The 24,428-nt window shown below is 42.9% G+C and overlaps 1 protein-coding gene across 1 annotated transcript in view; it reads left to right on the top strand.

The window, feature by feature from the left end:
• LOC126335509 (reversion-inducing cysteine-rich protein with Kazal motifs-like) overlaps window positions 1-24,428 on the top strand; it is a 328,118-nt gene that overhangs the window by 164,245 nt on the left and 139,445 nt on the right. The window contains exon 4 of the mRNA XM_049998864.1: window positions 1,727-1,763. Within this exon, the coding sequence (XP_049854821.1) occupies window positions 1,727-1,763 (37 nt within the window). The remainder of the gene's footprint in view (window positions 1-1,726; window positions 1,764-24,428) is intronic.

Raw genomic sequence — 24,428 nt, forward strand, 5'->3', positions numbered from 1 at the left:
ATTCTTCTCGAACATTACTGCCTACTGAGCTATTCCTCATTACTGTGTCTATAGCCTTAGAGAACTTCAAGCGCATCTCGTCATTCCTTAGTATTTCCGTACCCCACTTCTTTGCGTATTCCAGTTCCCCATGGCTATTAGACTGTCATCTCCCCTTACGTACTCTATTACTCTTTAAATGTTCTCATATAGTTCTCTATCTCTTCATCTTCAGCTTTTGACGTCGGCATGCATACCTAAACTATCGCTGTCCATGTTGGTTTGCTCTCAGTTCTGATGGGAACAACTCTATAACGGAACTGTTCACTACAACACATTGTTTGCCTACTTTCCTATTCACAACTAATCCTACTCCATTTATACCATTTTCTGCTGCTGTTGATATTATCCCATACTCACTTGACTAGAAGTCCTTGTCATCTTTCCATTTCGCTTCACTGAACCCTAATATATCTAGACTGAGCCTTTGCATTTCCCTTTTCAGATTTTCTAGATTTCGTACCACGCTCAACCTTCTGACATTCCACGGCCGGACTCATAGAACGTTATGCTTTTGTGGATTAAATAGTTTTTATTTTTTCTCATGGTCGCCCCACCTCTTGGCAGTACCCTCTGGGAGATCCGAATGGGGTACTATTCCGGAATCTTTTGCCAACGGAGATATCATCAAGACACTTTTTCAATACAGGCCACATGTCATTTAAATACACGTTACGTGTCTTTAATGCAGTGGTTTCCTTTGCCTTCTGCTTCCTCATGTCATTGATCAATGCTGATTTTTTCGCCTTTAGGGGTAACTTCCCACCCTTAGGATAAGAGAGTGCCCTGAACCTCCGTCCATTCCGCTGCTTATTTGACAAGAACATTGGCAGAATGACGGTGACTTCTTATGCCGGAAGTCTTCGGCAGCCAATGCTGATTATTAATCAAGATTTAAGCAGAGGTGGGTTTCGAACCCGGGATCAAAGACGTTTTGTATACTAATCAAAGACGGTAGGCCTACCACTAGACAATGGGTGCAAACGCGCGTATGTCCTGGGGACCTATGTGTTTTTATGTAGGTCCTGCTCTGCGAGAGGCTTCCCGGAAGACCTACGAATTTAGATGCTCTCCTGTTTTATGGCATGTATCACTGTTGTACTATTTAACCTCTGTTATTCGACTTTTATTTGCTCACATTTTATGTATGTACATCGATTTTTATCTCGGGAATTTTGATATAAGTTCTGTTTAGCTTTTTTAATGCTAACAGTTTGGATAGGTGCAATTATTTATTTATAGCTTTGCAGGAGCACCTGAAGATGGGATACAGATCAAGGAACAGGCTTGTTCTTTTTTTTGGGAAATAAAAGAAAATTACAACTGTAGCGGATCGTATCACTGATGATGACAGCGTGTAGCTGATCGTTTGTTATTGCTGTTGCATCTCTGGCCCGAGGGTGGGTCAATTGGAGTACAGCCTGATTTAAACTGAAATTAAATCAACATGAGACGATTAATGTTACATGTTGTGTTGTGAATGTATAAATATAATGACAAATGTCATCACGAAGAACAGCTTATGTGCGATATACATAAGGTGGATACCAATTAAAAATATTATGGCAAAAAAGAAACGATATTTTAATTTAATATAGACTCGACATAAGATTATTTTAAATAGAAAGATTTTCTACTGAACTGATTAATTGTAATTATTTCTAAGTGATCGTTCCTTTTTTTCCAGGTTTCCTTCTGGGAATGTATGAACAAGACAACTGAAGGTAAGAGCATGACCATTATATTCGAACAGTTGCTATCTCGATATAAAGTATTTATTTCACACAGTTGTTGACTGTTACTACGACGAAAGAAGTGTAGAAGTTTCTTTTCATTCCTCAAAGCTGGCACTGAGTTGTGCGGTTTCAGCAAACGTTTAAAAAACCAACAAGGAAATGCGTCATGAGTAAAATCACACGAAAGAAACGGCACATAACAAGCAGCATTTTGAAACTGGGAAACTACCTACCAAGATAACCTAAAGCGTGGCCGGCAAACTTCCCAAGATGGGCAGCGTTATCGAATCGGCGCGGTGCACTAACTACCGTGGGCTGCAAAACCGGCCACACTGAGTGTGGTTTTTTGGCGGTTTCCCACGCTACTTTAGGCAAATGCATGGTTGGTCACCGAATTTTGCTTAAGAGACAATGGTATACAAACAAGTAAAATAGGACAACACAAAGAACACACGATTCACAGACAGATGGTGCATACGCCTTCCCTCCCTTAGGCCCAATTCAGACATACCCCATGTGTTCAAAAGGATCCTGACACCTGGCTGAAAATGAGAGGTTCGTGGCGCCCTCCATTTGTAGTGCTGGAATTCAATGTGGTGTTGGCCCAGCCATAGCCTTTATGACAACTTCCTCTCTCGCAGGTATACGTTCAAACACGTGCTGGAAGGTTTCTTCGGGAATGGCAGCCCATTCTTCACGGAGTTCTGCTCAGAGGAGAGGTATCGATGGTCGGTCGGTAAAGCCTAGCACGAAGGCATCGTCCAGAACGTCCCAAAGGTGTTCTGTAGGATTCAGGTCAGGACACTGTGCAGGCTAGTCCATTACAAGGATGTTATTGTCGTGTAACCACTCCGCCACAGGACGTGCATTATGAAAAGGTGCTCGATCGTGTTGAAAGATGCAGTCGCTATCCCGTAACGGCTCTTCAACAGTGGGAAGCAAGAAGGTGCTTAAAATATCAGTGTAAGCCTGTGCTGCGGTAGTGCCACGCAAAACAACAAAGGGTGCAAGCACACTCCACGAAAAACACAACCACACCGTAACCCCACCGCCTCTGAATTTTACTGTTGGCACTACAAGAGCTGGGAGATGACGTTCACCGAGCATTCGCCATACCCTCACCCTGCCATCGGATCGGCACATCGTGTACCGTCATTTGTCACTCCACACATCGTTTATCCACTGTTCAATCATCCAATGTTTACGTTAATTAAATCAAGCGAGGCATCCTTTGTCATTTACGGGCGTGATGTGTGGCTTATGAGCAGCAACTCGACCACGAAATCAAATTTTTATTACCTTTCGCCTAACTGTCATAGTACTTGCAGCGGTTTCTGATGCAGCTTGGGATTCGAGTGTGACAGTCTGGATAGATGTGTGCCTGTTACACATTACGACCCTCTTCGACTGTCGGCGGTCTATTTCAGTCAACAGACGAGGTCGGCCCGTAAGCTTTTGTGCTGTTCGTGTCGCTTTACGTTTCCATTTCACTACATCGAGAACAGTGGACATAGGGATGTTGAGTAGTGTGAAAACCAACGACCAAAATTTTAAAAAATTCTACCGTGCCTCCCAAATCCCTGATTGTTAACCCACTCGAATGTCTGCAGAGTCATCTCCACACACAGTCATCTCTATCTGTGGAAAGCAGTGCAATCATCATGACTTCAGATGCTAGTGAAGACACATTATCACACTCAGTGACTTGCAGCTTGAGTAGATTTGTTGTGTGTTGCTTGTGTCGGCTCCTCTGGATATTAACAGGTGGACAAGGAGACAAGGTGGAGAAATGTCTTTTTTATTTTATTTTCTCCTAGTATTCCTGTTAAGAAAATACTTCAGCTGAACATGCAGAGCATGTACTGTTGGTAAAATCAAAGTTCCAGCTCCTCTTATACTTTACAACACATGCGAAGCAAACCATCTCAACCATAGTTAGTGGTTAGCCGTATTAACGTGACCATATACATCATCAGATCCACCACTGCTTGATTTTGAAAGTCAATAAATACACCAGCGCACTGTATAAATATCGACACGCTAGATGAACAGCTAGAACGCATCACTGCCACCGTAACGTCCTTTAAAGGAGGTAACGATAAACCAAGACAAGCAATGTATCATGTTTTCCTAAGAGTGTTGTTGTTGTGGTCTTCAGTCCTGAGACTGGTTTGATGCAGCTCTCCATGCTACTCTATCCCGTGCAAGCTTCTTCATCTCCCAGTACCTACTGCAGCCTACACCCTTTTGAATATGCTTAGTGTATTAATCTCTTTGTCTCCCTCTACGATTTTTACCTTCCACGCTGCCCTCCAGTACTAAATTGGTGATCCCTTGATGCCTCAGAACATGTCCCACCACCCGATCCCTTCTTCTAGTCAAGTTGTGCCACAAACTCCTCTTCTCCGCAATTCTATTCAATACCTCCTCATTAGTTATGTGATCTACCCATCTAATCTTCAGCATTCTTCTGTAGCACCACATTTCGAAAGCTTCTATTCTCTTCTTGTCTAAACTATTTATTGTCCGTATTTCACTTCCATACATGGCTACACTCCTTACAAATACTTTCAGAAACGACTTCCTGACACTTAAATCAATACTCGATGTTAACAAATTTCTCTTCTTCAGAAACGCTTTCCTTGCCATTGCCAGTCTACATTTTATACCCTCTCTACTTCGACTATCATCAGTTATGTAGCTCGCCAAATAGCAAAATTTCTTTACTACTCTAAGTGTCTCATTTCCTAGTATAATTCCCTCAGCATCACCCGACTTAATTCGACTACATTCCATTATCCTCGTTTTGCTTCTGTTGATGTTCATCTTGTACCCTTCTTTCAAGACGCTGTCCATTCCGGTCAACTGCTCTTCCAAGTGATTTGCTGTCTCTGACAGAATTACAATGTCATCGGCGAATCTCAAACTTTTTATTTCTTCTCTATGGATTTCAATGCCTACTCCGAACTTTGCTTTTGTTTCCTTTACTGCTTGCTCAATATACAAATTCAGTAGCATCGGGGAGAGGGTACAGCACTGTCTCACTCCATTCCCAACAGCTGCTTCCCTTTAATGCACCTCGTCTCTTATAACTGCCGTCTGGTTTCTGCACAAATTGTAAATAGCCTTTCGCTCCCTGTATTTTACCAGTGCCACCTTTGGAATTTGAAAGAGAGTATTCCAGTAAACATTGTCAAAAGCTTTCTCTAAGTCTACAAATGCCAGAAATGTAGGTTTGCCTTTTCTTAATCTATTTGCTAAGATAAGTCACTATTGCCTCACGTGTTCTACATTTCTGCGGAATCCAAACTGATCTTCGCCGAGGTAGGCTTCTACCAGTTTTTCCATTCGTGTGTAAGAAATTCGCGTTAGTATTTTACAGCTGTGACTTATTCAATTGATAGTTCGGTAATGTTCACATCTGTCAACACTTGCTTTCTTTGGGATTGGAATTATAATATTCTTCTTGAAGTCTGAGGGTATTTCGCCTGTCTCATACGTCTTGCTCAACACATGGTAGAGTTGTGTCAGGACTGGCTCTCTCAAGGCCGTCAGTAGTTCTAATGGAATGTTGTCTACTCCTGGGGCCTAGTTTCGACTCAGATCATTCAGTGCTCTGTCAAACTCTTCACGCAGTATCTTATCTCCCATTTCAACTTCATCTACATCCTCTCCCGTTTTCAATATATTGCCCTGAAGTACATCGCCCTTGTAGAGACCCTCTATATAATCCTTCCACCTTTCTGCTTTCCCCTCTTTGCTTACAACTGGATTTCCACCTGAGCTCTTGATATTCATGCAAGTGGTTCTCTTTTCTCTAAAGGTCTCTTTAATTATCCTGTGGGCAGTATTTATCTTGCCCCTAGTGAGATAAGCCTCTACCTCCTTACATTTGTCCCCTAGCCATCCCTGCTTAGCCAATTTGCACTTCCTGTCGATTTCATTTTTGAGACGTTTTTCTGCCTGCTTCATTTACTGCATTTTTATATTTTCTCCCTTCATCAATTAAATTCAGTATCTCTTCTATTACCCAAGGATTTCTACACTGAAACTCTCTACAACCTCTGGTTCTTTCAATTTATCCAGGTCCGATCTCCTTAAATTCCCACCGTCTTGCAGTTTCTTCAGTTTTAATCTACAGTTCATAACCAATAGATTGTGGTCGGTGTCTGCCACTGGAAATGTCTTACAATTTAAAATCTGGTTCGTAAATCTCTGTCTTACCATTATATAATCATCTGAAACCTTTTAGTATCTCCAGGGTTATTTCATGTATACAAGCTTCTTTCATGATTCTTGAACCAAGTGTTAGCTATGATTAATTTATGCTCTGTGCAAAATTCTACCAGGCGGCTTCCTCTTTCATTTCTTAGCCCTAGTCCATATTCATCCACTATGTTTCCTTCTCTTCCTTTTCCTACTGTTGAATTCCAGTGACGCATGACTATTAAATTTTCGTCTCCCTTCACTATCTGAATAATTTCTTTTATCTCATCATACATTTCATCAATTTCTTCATCATCTGCAGAGCATATAAACTTGTACTACTGTAGTAGGCGTGGGCTTCGTGTCTATCTTGGCCACAATAATGCGTTCACTATGCTGTTTGTAGTAGCTTACCCGCACTCCTATTTTTTTATTAATTATTAAACCTAAACCTGCATTTATTATTTATAACCCTGTATTCACCTGACCAAAAGTCTTGTTCCTCCTGCCACCGAACTTCACTAATTCCCAGTATATCTAACATTAACCTATTCATTTCCATTTTTAAATTTTCTAACCCACCTGCCAGGCTAAGGGATCTAACATTCCACGCTCCCATCCGTAGAACGCCAGTTTTCTTTCTCCTGATAACGACGTCTTCTTGAGTAGTCCCCGCCAGGAGATGCGAATGGGGGACTATTTTACCTCTGGAATATTTTACCCAAGAGGACGCCATCATCAATTAATCATACAGTAAAGCTGCATGCCCTCGGGAAAAATTACGGCTGTGGTTTCCCCTTGCTTTCAGCCGTTCGGAGTACCAACGCAGCAAGGCCGTTTTGGTTAGTGTTACAAGGCCAGGTCAGTCAATCAGCCAGACTGTTGCCCCTGAAACTACTGAAAAGGCTGCTGCCCCTTTTCAGGATCCACACGTTTGTCTGGCCTCTCAACAGAAACCCCTCCGTTGTGGTTGCACCTACGGTACGGCTATCTGTATCGCTGAGGCACGCAAGCCTCCACAACAACGGCAAGGTCTATGGTTCATGGGGGGGGGGGGGTTCCTAAGAGTACAAAAGTTTATTGACGATGTCGGTTGACTTCATTAAATGCTTAAAATGTATCGGGAACCGTTCTATATTTTTCGAGGTCTCTCGACTTTTTCTATATGAAGCGATGTACATTTATGACTTGATGATTAAATACTATAATATTAAGAAACACATAAAATAAATAACTTAATGAAATGCTCCCGTAATGATAATAAGCAGCTTATAAAGAATTTTGTCATACTTGTAAATTGAGGAAGCAGCAAAGCAATTTAAGAAAAATTTCGCAACAGGAATAGAAAATCATGGAGAACAAATATTAATGCCAACGTTCGGGAGGAAAACAGCCGCATCCAGAAGGTTTTTCGAGAGCTTTTGAGGGGAATGGACAACTTGCTTCACAAGGAATGTTACGTAAGGACAAAGGCAAAGTTGAAGGACTCTAGCAGAAAGGGGGATTTCAATTATTTAAGGCCAAAAGCGGGATAAGTGAAATATTTCTTCCTAGGAAACAAGATTACACAGGACAGCCGAAGCAATGAAGATATCAGGTGAATACTGGAAAAGGTGGAGGAAGGAAGGAAAGAAGGAAGTCAACAGTCGTGTTGGACAGTTGTACTCTGCAAGCGCTCCCTCATCACAAGAAGTTGCGAAAGACTACGTGTTGTTCTGAATACTTTGCAGTGCTTTTCGTGATTTTTGAAGAGTATCTCATAGTGACTACTGTCAAGAAGATCGTGCCTTTCTAGTTTCATTCATTTCGTGTATTATGTGACTTAAAACTTACGTTCGGTGGGTATTTGTGGGGGTTTCTATTCTAGGGTTATCGTAAGACGGCCGTTTATTCGTTACGTGTTATTTCGACAAGTTACAGTGTTTTTTACAATTTCCAGATAGTGTCAGTTATTGTTAGTTTTCATTCATTTCGTGTGTTCTGCTACCAAAAAAATGTTCATTGAATATGTGTGTCGTGTTTACACGTAAGCCAAAACAGTATGGTCACTTTCTACCACAACTTTGGTTGCCGCCTGGTGACGCTGCGACCACGAAACGCTGTAACAAAAGTGTGTGAACGGAGCAGACACGGGCGGGGATTAACCAGGCGAAGATATGGGCTGAAAATGGGAAGATCCATTGAGATAGACGGCTTTGACAAAGGGCAGGTTATTATTACGCAGAGACTGTGAACGATTATCCCGAAAAAGGCGAGGCTGGTCGAATGTTCACGTGCTACTGTCGTAAGATCGTAAGGAGAGAGGTACAAGAACAGTGAAAATACCACTAGATCCTACGTCGTTGGAAGTCCACGACTCTTTACAGGCTGTAGAGTTCCGAGGTTTCTCTGCTCTGTAACGTAGGGTAGATGGTGTTCCGTGGTACCTTTACCGAGAGAGCACAATACTGGTGCACGCACAAGTGTTTCGGAGTACTTCGTACATCGTACATTGTTGAACATGGAGGTCTACAGCAGACCACCAATAGGTGTTTAAATGTTGACCCAACGATATCGTCAGTTCTGATTTCAGTGGGCACCAGACTATCGGGATTCGACCGTCGATCAATGGAAACGTGTTAGCTCTTAGGGTGAAGCACATTTTTGCTACACTAGGTTGATGGTCGTCTCCACAAAAGCCATCATCGAGATGAACAGCTACTCGAAACGTGCAGCGCTCAGTGGACGCAGGCTGGTGGGAGCAGTATTATGCTATGGGAGTTATGGAAGACACGCTGACAGCTGCGAACCACCTGCATCGCTTCATGTTTGGTTTCTTCCCCGAGGGCTACGTGTCTCGGAGCCACAGCGGTGCAACAGTGGTTTGAGGAGCATTGTGGTGTACTCTCGTTATTGTCTTGTCGACTAAATTCGCCTGATTTAAATCCTATGGAACTCGTCTGGGTCGCTGGTACCGCCACCCAGTACGCAAATAAGCAGCCTGTTATTTACGCGAAATACATCACCAGTGTGTAGACCTCCACCAACATATCAACAAACTGTCTGATCCCTGATACGCATAATCAGATATGTATTTCGTTCCAAAGTCGGAGAAACAAGATATTATGCAACTATGTTTTGATTCGTCAGGATATATTCTCTTGCTTTTACGTCCGCCTGCCGCAGGCAAGTTAGCTGCGAAGCTCACCGAAAGATAAATTTTCACCAAATTTTACTTCACTCCATTTTAAGCGAGTGGGTAATCCTTAGGTTACGGTAAAATTGTTATCGTAGGTTGGGTAGTATAGGAGAAACTTATCAGGACTGTGGGCTGATATTTCACTGGGGTGATAGTGGTGAGGAAACCAGTACAGTATCAGATAGGGCTCTCCCATGGAATTATAGATTACAGCTTAGAGCATACTATCAAAAGCGACCTGAAGGAAATACCAGGTACGCATGTACGGTTTGTAGAGGTTTTGAAGCGAGGTAACTAGGCCTTGAATGATACACCTGTCACCCGTGTAAACAAAGAGCTCAGTGGGTTGCTTTGGAATCAAATCAAATATCATTTCTGTGCTGTACCTGTTCCTGCAATGGGGAGATGGGGATACAAAAATCATGGGTTGCATCGATTAGGAGAGGAAAGCACGGAGTAGCTGGGAATCTCACAGAAATTGTAAGGTTGTCCACAAGGACGTAAGACCAACTCCCTGTGATTACTGAAGGCAGAGGGGCGCATTGTTTGTGTAAGAATCAGGTTATAGACAGCAGACATTCTTGATAGACTTTAAAACAGAATTGTAATATATTTCATACTTTCCAGAAAAGTAAATCTAATTTCTGTCACCAGAACAAGCAAGACGAGCTTCTTGTACGCCACAAAACTGAGGAAAATTGTGGAGTGATAGAGGTTCTTTGCTTCTCTAAACATCATATAACAACATGAATGAAGAAGTTAAATACCAGGAATTATAGACATCGTCATTTTCGTGTAGAGTTAGCATGGAAAAAGGAGTTGCAGCATATGGTATGTAAGAGTTTGACACAAACTCAAAAATACTGAAACAGCTTTCGTGTAGATCAGAATGTAGAGGCGTGTGGTTGTGAACTATTAATTGTAAAAGTATAAAAATCACCCCAGACTCTTTCATCTGTTTATGACAGCTATAGATGTATTGCTGAGTTATCTGGCAGACAAGACGAAACATTACTTAATCGTCTGTGGAGATTTCAGTGTAGATTTATTAAAATATACAGACAGGAAAAATGAACTGGGATAATTACTTCTGTGTTTCAATGTAATTTCAGTAGTCAATTTTCCAATTCATATGCAACGAGATAGCAGGGCTCTGATTGATAACATACCTATAGACAGTATTCAGACTGATACGATTAATATGTACCCAGTAGGTAATGGACTATCTGATCATGATGCACAATTGGAGGAAACAAAAAATGTAGCACTTTACAGGTAACACTCAGGTTCACAGAAAGCAGCGAACCTTATTAATGAGAAGGTTCTACAGTGTTTTAAGATTAAGTTAAAAAAGGGGCATTGTGATGAGGCATAGATAGTAAGAGTCGCTAACGTCAAATTCAATTTATTACGTAGTAAATTTATGGCAATACTTGAAAGTAGCTTTTCTAAAACGACATCCAGAAAATCTATTAAAAAGCAAGTAAGGCATAGATATTTAAGGGAATTAAAACATCATTTAAGGGGATAGAGAACTTTACATACAGTCCAGGGTAATTGACGATCTAAAGTTAACTGCATCATACAAAAAAATACTGTACTATTTTAAGGAAATTGATTAAAATGTGCAGAAATATGCATGTCCCGGTAGAAATACGAGGGTTGGAACTTAAATAGTGACAACTATTTATTCACAATCGATACAAAAGAGTTACATGTTCACACCTGTTATTGTCCTTCAAAGTAGTCACCAGCGTTGTGTAGAACCCGTTGTCAGCGATGTGGAAGGCGTAGTACAGCCTGTTTTGTTGATGGTGCGACTGGAGCGGTCTAAAGTTATGGTGATTCTCGTGTACGACTGTGATGGTGTTATCCTAACGCATTACGTTCCTCCACGGCAGACCGTCAGTGCACAGTATTACTGTTCGTTTTTGGAGCATCACCTGCGACCTGCTTTGCGAGAGAAGCGGCGACACATTCTGTACCACCCACCCATCATTTTGCACGGCGATGCGCGGGCGCATACAGCGTAAGCTGTGGCAGCCCTGTTCGGTCGATGGGACTGGGAAGTACTGTGTCATCCACCATACTCCCCGGACTTAAGTATTTGTGACTTTGATTTGATACCCAAGATGAAGGAACCGCTTCGTGGAATTCGCTTCAGAACTGTTCCAGAGATTCGACAGGCAGTAGACCGCCCCATTCGCACCATCAACAGAACAGGCTCTGCTAACGGTATACTACGCCTTCCACATCGCTGGCTATGTGTTCTACACAAAACTGGTGAATACTTTGAAGGAGAGTAACAGGTGCAAACATGTAACTCTTTTGATTCTGTTGTGAATAAATAGTTGCCATTATTTAACTTCCAACCCTCGTAAATACTGTGGACAACAAGATAAAAACCGTACGCAATATTATCCAATGGGAGACAGGACCGATAGTGAACGTACAAAATATGATACCAGTTAAGTGCTTTTAACACTCACTTCCCAAATGTAGCAGCAAAATATTAAATTAAGTGTTTCAGTTGGAATAGTACGATTATATATTTAAAAATGTCAGTCCAGAAACTTTTGAACAACTAGAAGTAGCACCAACGTCTTTCTCTGAAATTAACAGAAATATAAACATTCTACAAAATAAAAGATGATATAGTACTGATAGAATTTCAAAAAGAATTCTGGTTATAAGGAAAGTGAAAAGAAATTACTGACCAAGTTGTCTAGTGACATCTTTTTCCAAAATATTCCAGAAAAAACTACTCAAAAGTAGTATCACGCTTATCTGGAAACAATTCTTAGCACATCACAGTTTGAATCCCAGAAGTGTTTCTCGACTGAGAATGCTAATTATAAATTCACACACAAAATTTTACAAGTCTCGAATAAAAAATATCTCCATTTGATACTTTTTGTAATCTTTACACGGCACTTGATTGTGTAGACCATCTCACACTCTTACATAAACTTAAGTATTATGGAACTGATGGCTTTACGCTGGTATGAATCACATTTCATAAGTAGAATGCTATACATTGTGGTGAATAATGCGAACCGTGCTGCAAAATTAGAAAATTTTAATGACTGGGGAAAAACTACAAAGCGAGTCCCTCAAGGCTCAATTTTGGCCAACTTCTGTTTCTTATTTATGTGAACAATCTTCCACGTAAAATTCAAGGAGAATTGGTACTTTTTGTAGCCAATACTAGTGTTGTGATAAATTCCATTACACAGAAGGCAACAGAAGAGATTGTTAATGGTGTTTCAAGGAGTTATTATGTAGCTCTCTGATAAATGGACGCCCCTTAATTTTGATAAAAACACACTGTATTTAGTCCTGTACAACTAATAACATGTGACAATGATGTAGCACATGAACAGGAGTCAATAAATTTTTTGAGTCCTTCACATTTTAGGTGTCCATATTGATGAAAACTTGAACTGAAAGAAGCATAATAGTAAGTACTCATGCAGTTCAGCTACGTCTGCCCTTCTTATACCTGCTAGTGTTAGAAATAATCGAATCAATCTCCTGATAAATTTTGCAATATTTCCACTCAATAACGTCATGTAGAATAATCACTAACCTTTTAGACAGAAAGTACTGATTCCACAAAAGCGCACAGCAAGAATAATAAAAGGTGTTCAGCCACTGTCGTCATGTAGGTACCTCCTCAAGGAGTTAGCTGTTTTAACAGCACCATCACACTACATATAAATCGTCATACATAATCCATGACAATTTGAGAAAATTGTGTTGTCATAGTTAAAACACTAGAGAAAAAAGTGATCTTTAATACCCATTAGGCCGGCCGCAATGGCCGAGCGGTTCTAGGCCCTTTGGTTCGGGACCGCGCGACTGCTAAGGTCGCAGGTTTGAATCCTGCCTCGGGCATGAATGTGTGTGATGTCCTTAGGTTAGTTATGTTTAAGTAGTTCTAGGTTCTAGGGGACTGATGACCTTAGATGTTAAGTCGCATAGCGCTCAGAGCCATTTGAACCATTTGTTTTACTACCCATTAAATCTACCATTTGTTTGTATTGTTTCAAGCATGAGGAACAAAATCAGCCGCACGCTTTCGAAGGAACCATCCTGTCATTTGCCTGGAGCAGTTTAGGGGGACCACGGGAAACCTAAATCTAGATAGCCAGACGCGGAATTGAAGCGTCGTATTCCCGAATGCGAGGCCATTGTGCTAAAGTAAAGCCAGAGGAAGGTTTCCTAAAGAAAAATTTTGCTATGAAACTGACAAAGAAGTTCCTGATACCTTATCTCTGGAGCATAGTATTCTGTGGAAGTGAAACGCGGACGGTCAGAAACAAAGGGAATAAATGGCTTGAAGCATTTGATGTACGGTGCTATCGAACCATATTAAAAATTATATGGACAAGGTAAGTACGAAATTAACAATTGCCGAGGCTCAAGAAAATAATTAGCGGAACAAGTGATAAGTTAGTGGGACAACTACCTCGGCATAAGCATACAGTTAACCTTCTGTTGAAAGGAAGAGTAGAGGGGAAAAACTGAAGAGGCAAACCAAGACCAGGATATGCAAAACGTATTACAGGTCATACTGGATGTAAGAGCTATGCAGACATGAGAAGTTTAGTAGAACGTAGGAAAATGGAACATCACACCACTCAAGAAAATTACGACTTCAGAAATGCATTAATCACGGGAGCCATTGTAAATTAACTGTTTACACAAACATCTTTGCATCGTGTGACATTAATGTCATCTCTGGGAATATTGACCTTGTTTTTCGGGGTACCGTCTATAAACTGTTTTCGTCTCTGTCTTCGCGAATTCTAGTAAATACACAAGTTAGTTTAAGGTATGTGTGCCACGTACCTTCAAAAGGTAGATTGTCGGTGTGTTAAACCGATAGCATGTATGAATAAAGGTTGAACCGGAACTCCACCGACAAACTGTCAAAGTAAATAAAATATTCCGGGCTATTATGCCGAGGTCGAATGGATTTCACATTTAAACGCAACGTTTCGTCCCCATCTGAGGAGGGCATTTTGAAGGGGGACCGTAACTTCTTTGAATGTCTGCTTCACATCCTGGCTCGCTACCGATTGCAGCAAAATTCCGTTTACGGGTGCTTCCGTGCAGTGGCGTGACGTCACATATTTTGAACTGCCGAGCGCAATTGGCTGTTGCCGACTGGCGTCGTCTACCATAGCTGTGATCCCTTGGTGGAAGACTGGGACATATCTTCCTCACTACCAGGATCCCACTGTCATTTATTTTCACGCCCTCCTCCTTACTGAAGTTCCGGAGGTGTTTTACGATCTCTGTTGCTCTCCGTGTAGCCGTTCATGGTATCCGGTTGTGGCTGCCAGTATTTGGATACTATCAAAAAGAAAGTGGCGTTCTCCTGGCTGCAAAGCATGTTCCGCAGAGGGGACGAAACTTCCGGTTTAAACGTGACGAAACATTCGATTTAAATGTGTAATCATTTCGACCACGGCGTAGCAAAAAGTGGTTCAAATGGCTCTGAGCACTATGCGACTTAACTTCTGAGGTCATCAGTCGCCTAGAACTTAGAACTAATTAAACCTAACTAAGCTAAGGACATCACACACATCCATGCCCGAGGCAGAATTCGAACCTGCGACCGTAGCGGTCGCTTGGTTGCACACTATAGCACCTAGAACAGCACGGCCATTCCGGGCGGCCCAGGGCGTAACAGCTTGGAACATTTGATTAATTGTGACATTGTGCCCTCCAGTTTTCGTTTAGTACAGCTCGTTTATGTCTAGAGTTTTGTTTTCCGACAGTGTTACAGTACACAGCTCAACAGTGATCCACAGCGGGTACTATGGGTAGGTTTACTGTTGGAGGGGTGACAATGGGCACCTCATGACTGGGTTCACTGTATGTTATGGTAGACCGTCACAACGACGCTGTGCTGAGCCATTCCTGCACCGACGGTATCCACACAGCATTAATTTTGCTTCTGTTATTAAACTTCACTGTAGAATACCGTCAGCTGTTTATTTTTATGTTCAGTGCTACCGGTCTCGATGAGCAGACCACTATCAAGTCGAAGCAAAGCGTAACTAGCTTGTCACTACAGTATTTGAAATTCTGCATTTACCTGACGGTTGTTGCACTACTCTATGTTGTCTACTCCTCGTTTCAGGTACTGCATATTACAGGTTTCTTCACTGTTGTGAAGCTTTTTTCGCAGAATCAAAGGTGATTCTGGTAACAAACCAGATGAATCATAATCACATAGTTACTCTGTATTGAGCCGCCCGAGACCTTGGGTCCGTTGTATCAAAATACTCAGAAGACATCCGTGGACAACCTCTGAAAGTTGGCGTTGAATTTCTGTTTCATCAGCAGTCTGGATGAACACTTTACGCTTGCGCTGTGCAGCAAACCGGGAACAACAGTTCCAAGCTCCGTCTGCACGGCAAGAGGCCGCACTTTCGCTGTGACACTCAGCTTTCGATTTACTGTGCGCGATAAAGGCAAACGATACGGGCGACCACACTGACTCCCTCCCTACCCTCCCCCCCCCCCCCTCCCTCCACAACCACACCAGCCACTGCCAAGGCAGGCAGCTTCAAAACATAAATACCACGGAGAGCAGTCGCAGCAACGTGTTTTACGGTTAGCTGCAAGGCCATGCAAATGCGGCCCCAGCCGACGGACCTGTTTATTCGCAGCAGCTGTCCAAGACCAAGTAGGCGGGGGAGACTGAGTTTTGTAACCTATATATTTGTTTGGACTCAGCTGTAATGATACGTGTGGTTAATGCATGTGCCTGCTGCATTTTGCGTCTTTAGAAAAAAGATGTTCATGGGACAAACATTTCTTCTACACTGAAGCACCAAAGAAACTGGTATAGGCCTGCTTGTTCAAATACAGATATATATAAACAGACAGAATACGGCGATGCGGTCGGCAACGCCTATATAAGAGAACAAGTCTCTGGCGTAGTTATTAGATAGGTTACTGCTGCTACAATGGCAGGTTATCAAACTTTAAGTGAGTTTCAACGTGGTATTATAGTCGGCGCACGAGCGATGCGACACAGTATTTCCGAGGTAGAAAGGAAGCGGAGATTTTCCCGTAAGACCATTTCACGAGTGTACCGTGACTATCAGAACTCCGTTAAAACATCAAATCTCCGACATCGCTGTGGCCGGAAAAAGATCCTGCAAAAACGAGACCAACGACGACTGAAGAGAATCGTTCAACGTGGCAGAAATACAGAAGTGCAACCATTCCCCAAATTGCTGCACATTTCAGTGCTGGGCCATCAACAAGTGTCAGCGTGCGGACTACTCAACGAAACATCATCGATATAGGGTTTCGGAGCCGAATTCCCACTCTTAGAGCCTTGATGACTGCACGACACAAAGCTTTACGCCTCGCCTGGGCCCATCAACACCTACAATGGACTGTTGATGAGTGGAAACATGTTGCCTGGTCGGACGAGTCTCGTTTCAGACTCTAGCGAGAGGATGGACGTGTACTTGTATGGAGAAAACATCATGACTCCATGGAACCTGTATGTCAGCAGAGGACTGTTCAAGCTGGTGAAGGCTTTGCTATGGTGTGGGGCGTGTACAGCTGGAGTGATATGGGACGCCTGATACGTCTAGGCAGACTCTGACAGGTAACACGCACGTAAGCAACTTGTCTGACCGCCTGCCTCCACTCATGTCCATTGTGGATTCCGACGATCTCGAGAAATTCTAGCAGGACAGTGCTACACACCACACGTCCAGAATTGGTGCAGAGTGGCTCCAGGTACACTTTTCTGCGTTCAAACAATTCCGCTGGCCATCAAACTCCCCAAACATGAACATTATTGAGCATTTCTGAGATGCCTTGCAACGTGCTGTTGAGGAGAGATCTCCATCCTCTCGTACTCTTACGGATTTATGAACAGGCCTCCTGGATTCATGGTGTCAATTGCCTCCAGCACTACTTCAGAGATTAGTCGAGTCCATGCCACGTCGTGTTGGGGCTCTACACGATGTTAGGCAGGTATACCAGTTTCTTTGGTGCTTCGTTGTATTTGGAATATGGCTCTTCCTCCCTGCCTCGTCCTCTTTCTAAACAATACCATATTTCCTTAAGAATCCACTCGCCGGCTCCACTGATAAAAAACTATCCCAGTTAACATTCTTCATAACTCATAGGTTGAACACTAAGGTCGCCAACGTCACGTTACCTCAAAATCCCGTAGACTCACTTACCAGAGTTTCTTGGCTTCTCTCGAAGCTCTGGTTCTTGTTCGTTCACCCGGATGCACACAGAACTGTTAAGTGGACAAGCTTGTCTACAATGAAACACGAAATTACTTACCAAAAGGACAGACAGGCTACAGTTAAGAAAACACATGAATGCCAACAGAACCATAGCATAATCCTTACTTGCCTAAAAGATAACATTAGCACTACTTGAGAGTTCTTTTATTTTTTTGGAACTATTGCAATTTTGGCTCTGTAGCTCTGTCTATTTACAAGTGATTCATTATTACTGAGAGCTGGTTTCTCAGAGTGGAGCAGGATAAGGTTACGATTGTGGATGGGGCCGTAATCAGTTACTCTAGTATGCACAACAAATACGTAAACTTTATTTAAGGAGCCGGCCGGCGTGGCTGTGCGGTTCTAGGCGCTACAGTCAGGAGCCGAGCGACCACTACGGTGGCAGGTTCGAATCCTGCCTCGGGAATGGATGTGTGTGGTGTCCTTAGGTTAGTTAGGTTTAATTATTTCTAAGTTATAGGCGACTGATGACCTCAGAAGTTTTGCCGCATAGTGCTCAGAGCCATTTGAACCATTTTATTTGAAGAAATTAAAATTTTAAAACAATCTGTTAAAAAAACACAACTGACTGTATGACGGCTGAAGGCCTTATCACAGGACCAAAATTCCACAATTTTAGGACAGAAGGTCACCAGCAATAACCTCAAGCAACAAACCGCTGAAGGCCTGAATTAGAAGTCAGAAGGACGATTGCAAAAAGCACATATTAAGAAAAATACTTCGTTTTAAAACAAACTGTAACACGGCTGCAGACCTTATTATGAAAGAAGTGAAATTACTGCTCGGCTGAAGGCCACAGAGAACTTTAAATCACGAACGGCTGAAGGCCTGAATTTGAAGTCAGGAATAAATTTCATATAGCAGTTTTAAAATAAATCCCTTGCTTTTAAAACAAGTTTACCTAAAAAAAATCTTACTGTAACACAACTGAAGCCCTTATCACCAAAGAAGTGAAATTATTGCTCAGCTGAAGGCCACACCAACAATAATTAGAAAATTACAAATATCCTCAAAACAAACATCGCAATCTAAGGAATATGGACAAGCGGTTCTCAGCAAGTGTTACAAGGGTCGACCTGGGAAGGTAACTCAAACATAAGGTACGGTGAGGCAGGCAGCCAAGAGTCGTACTTACATAAAAGGATGGCAACTTAAACTAGGGGCAGCTTAAGTGCCGACCGACCCACTAATCAATCTGCCTAACGTCCGATCACCGGTACAATGATGAAATATTTTTAGGCAAGGGTGAAGAGACAGAGAGCACTACGTCTTCAGAAAATACTCAAGGCCGAAGGTAACACTAGAACCAAGGTAGACCTCCCAAAGAAATATGCACAGTAGAAACCAAGAAGCTGTCGAACTACACACCGTGTCGGACAGCATCAACACGACGAGGAAAGGTACACTGCCGAGAAAGTATGCTAATCTCCGGGGTACGTAACTGAGGCGTTAGCAGCCACAAGGCAGAAAATACCGTGGTTGCACTTCACTAATAAGAATAATACTAAATTCAATGGCCCTACCTACCAAACAGCATCAAAAGCCTGACAGATAGTCAACCAACATTTCAAAATTAAATTAAAAGAATTTCTAGATGACAACTCCTTCTACTCATTGGCTGAATTTTTAGATATAAATTAAGGGAGGGAAAAAGAACTAACTTAAACATTAGTGTCATGCAATATTTTGCGTAATGTAATATTGTGTACAGACGTCTTTCATTAACCGGACACGTTCCACATCATTACGAAGTGTCGTATTCATGATCCATGGAACAAGTATTAATCTAATCTAATCTAATCTAATCTAATCTAATCTAATCTAATCTAATCAATCCTTTGTCTTGGTGCCACTGGACTGTTTAATCCAGTGTCCACAACTCTAAGATAGTTGATACCAAGTATTGTTTGATCCGTCATATCGAGTGGAGAATTGTATCATTGTCTGTATGTATCAACGAGGGATTTGATTAAGTAAATCCACTACGCGGGTATTACACTCGCATTTCTTTTTACAGGAAGGGAGCTAGAGCTTTACAGAACTGATGGGTTGTCTATTTCAGTTATCAAGGGTTAATACACAAGAAGTAATTCGTCCGATTAAGTGCGGGAACTAAAAGCTGAATGATATGTAACATCACAATATATATCTTTACATGATTAAAAAAAGTGAGTGATGCAACTAATTAACCGCATGCCTGTAGAAACAATATAGGTCGGAACATTCATTTTTCATTCTGATGCGCACGTCTTGTGTCCTCATTTCCATTCTTCACCCTTGCAGAAAGTGTGTGGTCAAGTGCGAATGATTTGAATGCAGACGAACCATTGAAGTGATGGGTTTCTAAATCCTCTGCCAACCTAAACGGTGTCGGTGGAAGGAAGGGAGCGGAACAGGAGGGTTTGGCCCAAGATGAGTAAAGCAAAACGTTTTCCTAACAGAGTTTGGTCACGGGCCTCCCACACCACCTCGGGCGTTTCGGAGAGAGCCCTGCACGACTGTTACACGTGGAGTTGTTATGAACACAGGTAAGCGATCAGACGTTCCCTCAGAACGTCTGTGTTGAACAAGGGACAAACGGTATTTCAATATGTTAATAATAATTTGTTAATCTCAACAATTTCTTCTTCTAGCCATTTTTTGAATTACCATTTAGGTTCTGGTTACAATTTTTGGTTCAGGTAATCAGTGTCCTAATAGTGTGATTTCCGTTAGACGCGACCATACGGTTTATAGATTCAATGAGCAGCCCAAGCCTAAAAAGTTGCCATCTGCCACTTTATTTTATTTGTGCGGAACATTTTCATTTATGAATAAAACTGTACTGAGAGTATATATTCAGCAGGATGAATCGATTTGGTTCCAAGTGCTTCACGCAAAGATATGCAGCCACCAAAATCCTGCTGAATGCCAGCCACGAGGTGCATACAATTCTTCCCACTAATAAATGCTGTCAACATTTTGTTTGCGTGTGCATTATTGCATGTGAATGTCTGTGTTACAAACTTGAGCAGTGACCACGTGTTTCTCAGATTTTCCCACCCCACAGGACTCTACAGATTAAGGCCAACGTGGCCTGTTATTCTCATATGAGAAAGCCATAGGATTATATATAAATGTACCAGGAATGTTTTGTCCATCTATTAAATTCAAATAGATTACTGTTAGCATGCGAAATATTAGTCAAAAATAAATATTTTATCATTTGAAGCTATTTCCGAGATCGTTACTTTATTTTCAATTCATCTGTAGTATTGATTATTAAGCTCCTAAAATCCGAAATGCTTGGTTCAGCACATAGCTTTCTCTGACTTCAGCATAGAACAACATAGCGTTATCCGTTGCGACCTTAAAATAAATTCAATCAGTGAAGGAATTGTTCCTAAAATTTAGATGGGCCTAAATCTGTTTCAAATAACGGGCAAAACTGTTCAGAGAAGGTTAGGTCGCGAAAGAAAAATAAGAGCGAATGTGGACAGGATATGCCATCATAGCAGGCTGGAACGAAAGAAATATTCAAAAGAAGCTCTTGCTAGTGAAAGTAAGTAATCCTCCATAGGCTGTCACTCAGTGAATAGTAAGAAATTCAATGATGAGTTACAATACTCAAAGTGATTGTGAGGTTAAGCTTAAATGTGGAGTAGAGTACATCGCAACCAAAGAGTGGAGTCCAATGGTAGTTGCTTTTTTTGGTCGTAGAGTACTCGACGGGAGAGGGAGAGGGGATAGCAGATGCCATGGGCAGGGGAGATAGGGGGAGGGGAGGAAGGGGGGAAGCCCGGGAGAAGAGGGGTGGAGGAAGGGGACGGGGGAAACGGAAAGAGAAGGGAGGGAGGGTGCATAAAGGAAAGGACACAGGAAGTGCGGCCAGGAGGATCAAAGCTGATAAGCGGGATAGATGGAGAGGAGGACATCAGGGAGTGGGGAGGTGGCGGAAGCATCCTTGGGAGAGGATAAGGAGGGTGGTGAAAAGATGGAGACTGGGTGGGACATGGGAATACAGGTGCGGCAGTGGGCGGGGGTGGGAGAGGATGGGCGAGACAAGCGGGTGAGGAGAATCGAGTTTGCAGGAGGTGTACAGGATCCGTATCGTTTCAAGGAAAAGGAGGAAGTGGGGGAACGGAATGAGATCGTACAGGATCCGCGTGAGGAGGGGAGACGGATGCGATAGGCGAGGCAGAGAGCATGGCGTTCAAGGATTTGAAAGGATTTATAAAAGGTAGGGGGGGGGGGTGGAGATACAGGCTGGATGGGCGTAATAAAGGATAGGGCGGATGAGGTATGTTTAGGTGTGGAGGATGGTGGAGGGGTCCAGACCCCACGTACAGCCCGAAAGGTGCTTGAGGAGATGGAGTCGGGAGCGTGCCTTGGCTTGGATTGTCTGGAGATAGGGGGTCCAGGAGAGGCGACGGTCGAGGGTGACATGAAGGTACTTGAGGATGGGGGTGAGGGTGATAGGACGGCCATAGACGGTGAGATAGAAATCAAGGAGGCGGAAGGAAGGGGTGGTTTTGCCTACAATGATCGCCTGGGTTTTGGAGTGATTGACCTTGAGCAACCACTGGTTGCACCATGCGGTGAACCAGTCAAGATGGGATTGGAGAAGGTGTTGGGAGCACTGCAGGGCGGGGGCAAGGGCAAGGAAGGCGGTGTCATCGGCAAACTGGAGAAGGTGGACGGGGGGTGACGGCGGCGGCATGTCCGCCATATACAAAAGGTACGCGAAGGGGGGAGAAGATGGAGCCTTGGGGCAAACCGGCGGAGGGAAAAAAGGTGTAGGAATCCGTGTTATGGATGGTGATGTAGGAAGGACGGTGGGAGAGAAAGGAGCCGATCAGACGGACGTAGTTAATGGGAAAGGCGAAGGTTTGGAGCTTGAAGAGGAGACCGGAATGCCATATGCGGTCATAAGCCTGTTCGAGGTCCAGGGAGAGGAAGATAGCGGAGCAATGGGAATTAAGCTGGTCAGAAAGGAGATGAGTGAGGTGAAGGAGAAGGTCGTCAGAACAGAAGGACGGCCGAAAGCCACACTGGGTAACGGGAGGGAGGCGGTGCTGGTGGAGATGATCGTGGATGCGTCGGGTGAGGACAGATTCCAGGACCTTGCTGAAGACCAAGGTAAGGCTGATGGGACGGTAGGAGGTGACGGCGGACGGCGGTTTGCCAGGTTTAAGGAACATCAGGATACTGGAGGTTTTCCACAGGTCGGGGTGGTAACTGGTGGACAGGACTATATTGTAGAGCCTGGCCAGGGTGGAAAGGAAAGAGACAGGAGCTTCACGAAGGTGACGATAGGTGACACGATCATGACCAGGAGCGGTGTGGCGTTTTGTGCGGAGTGTAGCAATGAGATTCTTTGTAGTGATAGGGGCATTGAGTTCCGTGTGTGCAATGTTGTCCAAGAACTGGAAGCCAGGTGCAAGGGGAGGGCAGAGGTGTCAGTTCGATCGCGGACACCCGGGAAGATGGTGTAATCGAACTGGGGATCATTGGGGATGGAAAATACATCGGAGAGGTAGGAGCCAAAGTGATTGGCCTTACTAAGGGTGTCAGGGAAGGGATGATCATCATAAAGAAGAGGATAGTAGGGGGAGGGTTTAGTACCTGTCACCAGTCCCGGCGTTTCTTAGCCGCGAGCAAATTACGAATGTGTTGCTGGAGTTGCCGGTGGCGTCGTAGTGTGTCCGGGTCACGTGTGCGGAGGAAGGCACGGTAGAGACGGCGGGATTCACGGAGGAGGATGACGGCCTGTGGGGGTAAGGTAGGACGGTGGGGGTGGATGGCGACAGTAGGCGCGTGGGCCTCCACGGCCTCAGACAAGGTCTGCTGGAGAAAGGGGCGGCATGGGTTACATCTCTGATCGAACACGCTGAGCTACCACGCCGGCGACATAGACCAGGAATCACATGTTTTTTAATCTATGATACATCGTCTAACATCCATCGCCACAAGTGAACACAACTTCCAAGTGTAATTAGATGCAGTCAATCAATCAGCGTCAAAAATGGCTGCTCTCCAACCTTGATGGAGGACATAATGCACAAAAAGCAGAAACTACAGGTGTACTCTCTTTTTTACATTGTTATCCACCCATATCCAAGAACAAGACAAGTGGTACACAATTCCTTACTTAGGAAACGTCTTACTGGATGAAGGCAGAACGCTTAAATCCAGGTACTTAAAAAAAAATTTTTATGTTCACAGCACTGATGGACACCTTTTTCCCAATGGTAAAGACAGCACTCCAACTTTTGGAAAGAGAAAAATATATAAAATCGCTTGTAATTGTGGCAAATTATATATATATATATCTGGCAGGGCAATACACACCCGCTTGAAGAAATACCACAGAAGATGGACACAGAGAAAAGGAGACACTACTTTTTCAGACCATCTGCTTAAAGAAGACCACTGTTACAGTCTGAAACATGATGTGTTACATCATATCCATAAAAGGACGACAAACTATTTAGAAATAATGGAAATTAATAAACATATGTTCATCAGCACTAGCTTACTACCTAATGACCAGACACAGAACCCTTGCTCGCCACTTCCAACTGCAATATAACTCTTAATCCCATCTATACCACGATGTAAATTACCCCCCCCCCCCCTTACTCACATGCCCATTTTCCTTTATATCAGTTACTATAATTTCTCTTTTTGTGTTAAAAAGTTTTACTTTGCATAATCGCAGCTGCTTCACTTACCTGCTAAATCTCACTAGCATACCTTATCTATTTGTAATTTAGGATCTATTAAATACAAGATCACTTTGTTCAGCTATACCTTTGGAGTATGTCACTAAATTTCATTGTTCAGTTGATTTTCCTCTAGAAACAAATGTTGTAATTTGTATATAGTTCACTAAGTAATGTGTCACATACTTAGTCTAAAAATCTTTGAATCAACAAGATGTTACTTCACCCTGTACTTACGTTTGTCACTGATGTGTCGTAACAGCCG

The sequence above is a fragment of the Schistocerca gregaria genome, chromosome 2 (assembly GCF_023897955.1).
Source record: "Schistocerca gregaria isolate iqSchGreg1 chromosome 2, iqSchGreg1.2, whole genome shotgun sequence".
In the NCBI taxonomy this organism is placed as follows: Eukaryota; Metazoa; Arthropoda; class Insecta; order Orthoptera; family Acrididae; genus Schistocerca; species Schistocerca gregaria.